We start from the raw sequence: 3517 nt of genomic DNA, 5'->3' as shown, positions 1-3517 counted from the left end.
CAGGGAGAGCCGGGCACACCCACCCGGCCCCCCACCCCTTCCCTCGGGCCAGCATCACACCGCCAGACAGCCGGCCCCCTCCCAGTCATAGCCATCCATCCATCCATCCATCCATCCATCCATCCATCCATCCATCCATCCATCCATCCATCCATCCATCCTGCCCTTTCCATCCATCACCGTTTGCCGCCTGCCTTGCAGGCTCCACAGCTGCTCCTCCTGGGGCTGCCCAAGAACGAGAGCCCGATTGCCACTTGTGCGACAAATGAGGTGGACAGTGAGGACCTGATGAAAAGCCCCAGAAGCAGGCAGGGAAAGCAGAGGACTATCCAGCCAGGCGCCGGTCTCTCCAGGCTCACTCTGGGCTGACCCCACCACGGCAGGGCCGAGGCACAGAGCCCATCACACCTCACCCCGAGCCCTGCATGCACGGGCCCTCCCGCTGCCAGCCTGCCCCCAGCACTGCTCACTGGGACAGCCAGCAGGTCCAAGGGGTGGCAGGGAGCAGAACACTTTCCAGGACAGGGAACTGTTGTAAGGAAGCTGCCACTGCCCTGAGCTGAGTCTCCCCTTCGAGAAGGGTGAAGGACAAAGAGCTACACAGCGCCTAAAGCATTCCCCCACTTCCTTAAATCAGCACCAGTGTACTGAAGATTAGAGTGCTGTTCTGAGCCTTTCCATGACCATTTCCATTGTCTTTGCTTTGAGTCCCTCCGTTTCAGGTCAAAGATGCTAGATTAAAGTTCCTTATCACAGCTGATTTATCCACATGATAAAATGGAACAGAATTTGACAGGTTAAGGCATATGGAGTTTTTCTGCTGCTATTGTGCATAAGAAAATAGTCAAAACATTCAAAGGTCTGTGATTTCCCACACAGAACAGAGCCAGATGTATTTTAATTATAGGAAAACCTTTGCTGAACAAACTTCACGGTATATTCACAATCATTCTTCACTTGTTAGATTCTGTAAAATGAACACGAAGGTTACTCGAATTATGTATAAAATGTGTTTGCTCCTGGAAAATGAATAGTTCTGGGAGTTACTTTAGTATGTTAGGCAGGATTCTATATATGCTGAAAGTTGCTCTCATTTTTTGTTCCAGGAAGAACCTCACCTGAGTAAGAACCATAGAGCAGAACCAAGTATTTGTCTGTTGATTGTCACTCTTTTTCTACTGATTTTTGTTTCTGCCTTTCCAGAAGAACACCCTGAAGACCTGGCATAGCTCTTTAACGAAATATTTTGATGAAAAATCTGGGTTTTTTCCAGGAAATGAACATTTCAGAGAGAAATATATGTTTTCAATAACAGGGTTTGTCTAAAAAGAGAAATGGAGCAATACAAACCCAAAACAAAAACCAGAGCACAAAGCATCCTTCAGTTGTTTTAGCAAATGGCAATAAATTCATCTCCATCTGAATTACTTTGTTTAAAATTTCAAATCCCCTCAAAGAAAAACACTTCTGAAAAAAAAAGACAGACACACAAACAATTTCCTATTGCAAGTAGGTTTAAGATTTTCAAATGTAAGGCTGCAGGCCCAACAAACACATACACTGAAGAACAAACACTGAAGAAAAACCCTGCTCAGACCCTCAGTTTCAACTTCCCAACTACACAACTGAAAACATGCTACATGCTTTGCTTCCAGAATCCTGCAGAATGTGTATACCTGGAGCCCAGTGGAAGTGTTATGGCTCACTCTTTGCAGGACAAAGTTCTTAGCTACCTATGACAATGAGTATGAGCAGCATAAACCAGATGGGAACTCCTATCTCTACATGAGAAAATAAATAGGCTCTGTCACTATCGGACACACAAGAACGCAAGCACACCACGGTTCTCCAGGTGAAGGAAGAAAGAGGAAGTTTATTCTCTGACTCCAACATTTATAGTTTTCCAAAAGTGACAGTGGATTGGAGGGTGATAGGGACACCTCTCCAATGACACTGGTCAAACCAGCAGTCTATCAACTTTCTCCTCCTCCATAAAAGAAGACAAAACAATCAGTTATTTACAGAAAGTGTCTGGAAAAGTTCACTACAAGAATGTCTATATCAAAAGGCCTAGAAGATCTTAAAAAAACAGGGTGACAAGGCTCAGATGATTTTAAGGAAAGACAATTTCTTCTTTAAAGGACCATTTAAGCTCTTTTGTTTGCTGACCTGCTGATACAAGCAGGAACTATTCCAGCAGATGTGACCTGAGAGAGTGTCTCTAAGACGTAGGACATGCTTTCTAGGTGGTGCACTGCGGCCACTGACCTGTTCCATGAGGACCTAGAGGGAGCCTTCAAAATACCCCTCATCTGGAAAGTGGATCAGGCTGGAAGGAAGAAATACCTTCAGTCAATAAAGGCTCTATTCTGCAATGGCAGCACATTGAGCTATTTATCCTCAATACAGAGATATTAAATTACATGTTTGTTTACGTTATAATCTTACCTAAATACCACGAGGCACTGTTGTACCTACACAATACAGTTTCTAAAACAAAAGCCCAGTTACACTCTAGAGTGTCTAACTGCCTCTCTGTGGCAATGTGCACACATTCAGACCTCATTCATACAGAGAGGCAGTTTCCTTCCAGCACTGCGTAATGCAGACTTAGCAACTATTCAGAATTAGACTTCAAAGTTCAACTCCAGAAGAAGTTGCTCCCCTCTGAGAGTGAGGGTCCACTCTTGCCAGCACAGGCAGGAGACAAGCATGTGCATTTCCAGAGCCAATGACTTCCCTCTCACCCATAGTTCTTCACGTACACACGGTAGTTGAACTGATCACCAACAGTCATTCCCCCCTTAATCTTTGAGTTGCACTTCTTTTTGTATCCTTTCTGCATTGCTGCTTCTCTTTTATTTTAAATAATTTATAGTTTTCCTCTTGTTCTCAAAAATAAGCCTTCATGTTTCTCTGGCTTTACTAATTAATTTAGAAGTCACAATGAGTTAAAATCCAAAGTCAAAAGGAACCTAACTTTGCTGCAACAAAAGTTTAAAAGCAAAACATCTCTAGTATTTGTCCCTTAAGACAACTAAAGCTCAGTGAGAAAAATGATATTCCTGTTTTTCCATGTGGTGTTTCATGAAAACATTGTGGATTGTAATCCCATTGCATGGTGGAACACAAATCCCCACTCAGGCTGATAAGGCAACAGAGTGAAGTGTAACTTAAATGGCAACAAATTTCATATGGTTTATGCACTAGTTCCACCAATTTATTATATATAAACGAATAAATGATATAAAAGTCAGTAAGAGCTGAGTTTCTATTTTACAAGCTGTGATCATATCAGTTTGCTCAATGCTATGAGACTCATTTGCATGCTGAACTGTTTGAAGGAGAGGGAAGGAAAGACAAGGAAGAAAATATGGAAAGAAGCTTAAAGGAAAGGAAAACAGAGGTGTGATGTAAGACCCATAAGGTATATAGCACTGCTATAATAAAAAAAATTGGGACAGAATGTGAATTAGGATCAGTTTACTGCATATTGGATCACTCAAATGAAGGACAG

The 3517-nt window shown here is 42.8% G+C and overlaps 1 protein-coding gene across 1 annotated transcript in view; it reads right to left on the bottom strand.

Moving 5' to 3' along the window:
• The window catches only part of CRABP1 (cellular retinoic acid binding protein 1), a 15916-nt gene extending 13119 nt beyond the window's left edge, over positions 1-2797 (bottom strand). The window contains exons 1-2 of the mRNA XM_005419772.1: positions 2748-2797; positions 2449-2474 (exon numbers count right to left, since the gene is read on the bottom strand). Coding sequence (XP_005419829.1) covers positions 2449-2474; positions 2748-2797 — 76 coding nt within the window. The remainder of the gene's footprint in view (positions 1-2448; positions 2475-2747) is intronic.
• Positions 2798-3517: the final 720 nt, after the last annotated feature.

The sequence above is a fragment of the Geospiza fortis genome, unplaced genomic scaffold (assembly GCF_000277835.1).
Source record: "Geospiza fortis unplaced genomic scaffold, GeoFor_1.0 scaffold171, whole genome shotgun sequence".
NCBI lineage: Eukaryota > Metazoa > Chordata > Aves > Passeriformes > Thraupidae > Geospiza > Geospiza fortis.
Note: the sequence above shows the minus strand (reverse complement) of the source record. Positions and strands in the feature narration are given on the sequence as shown.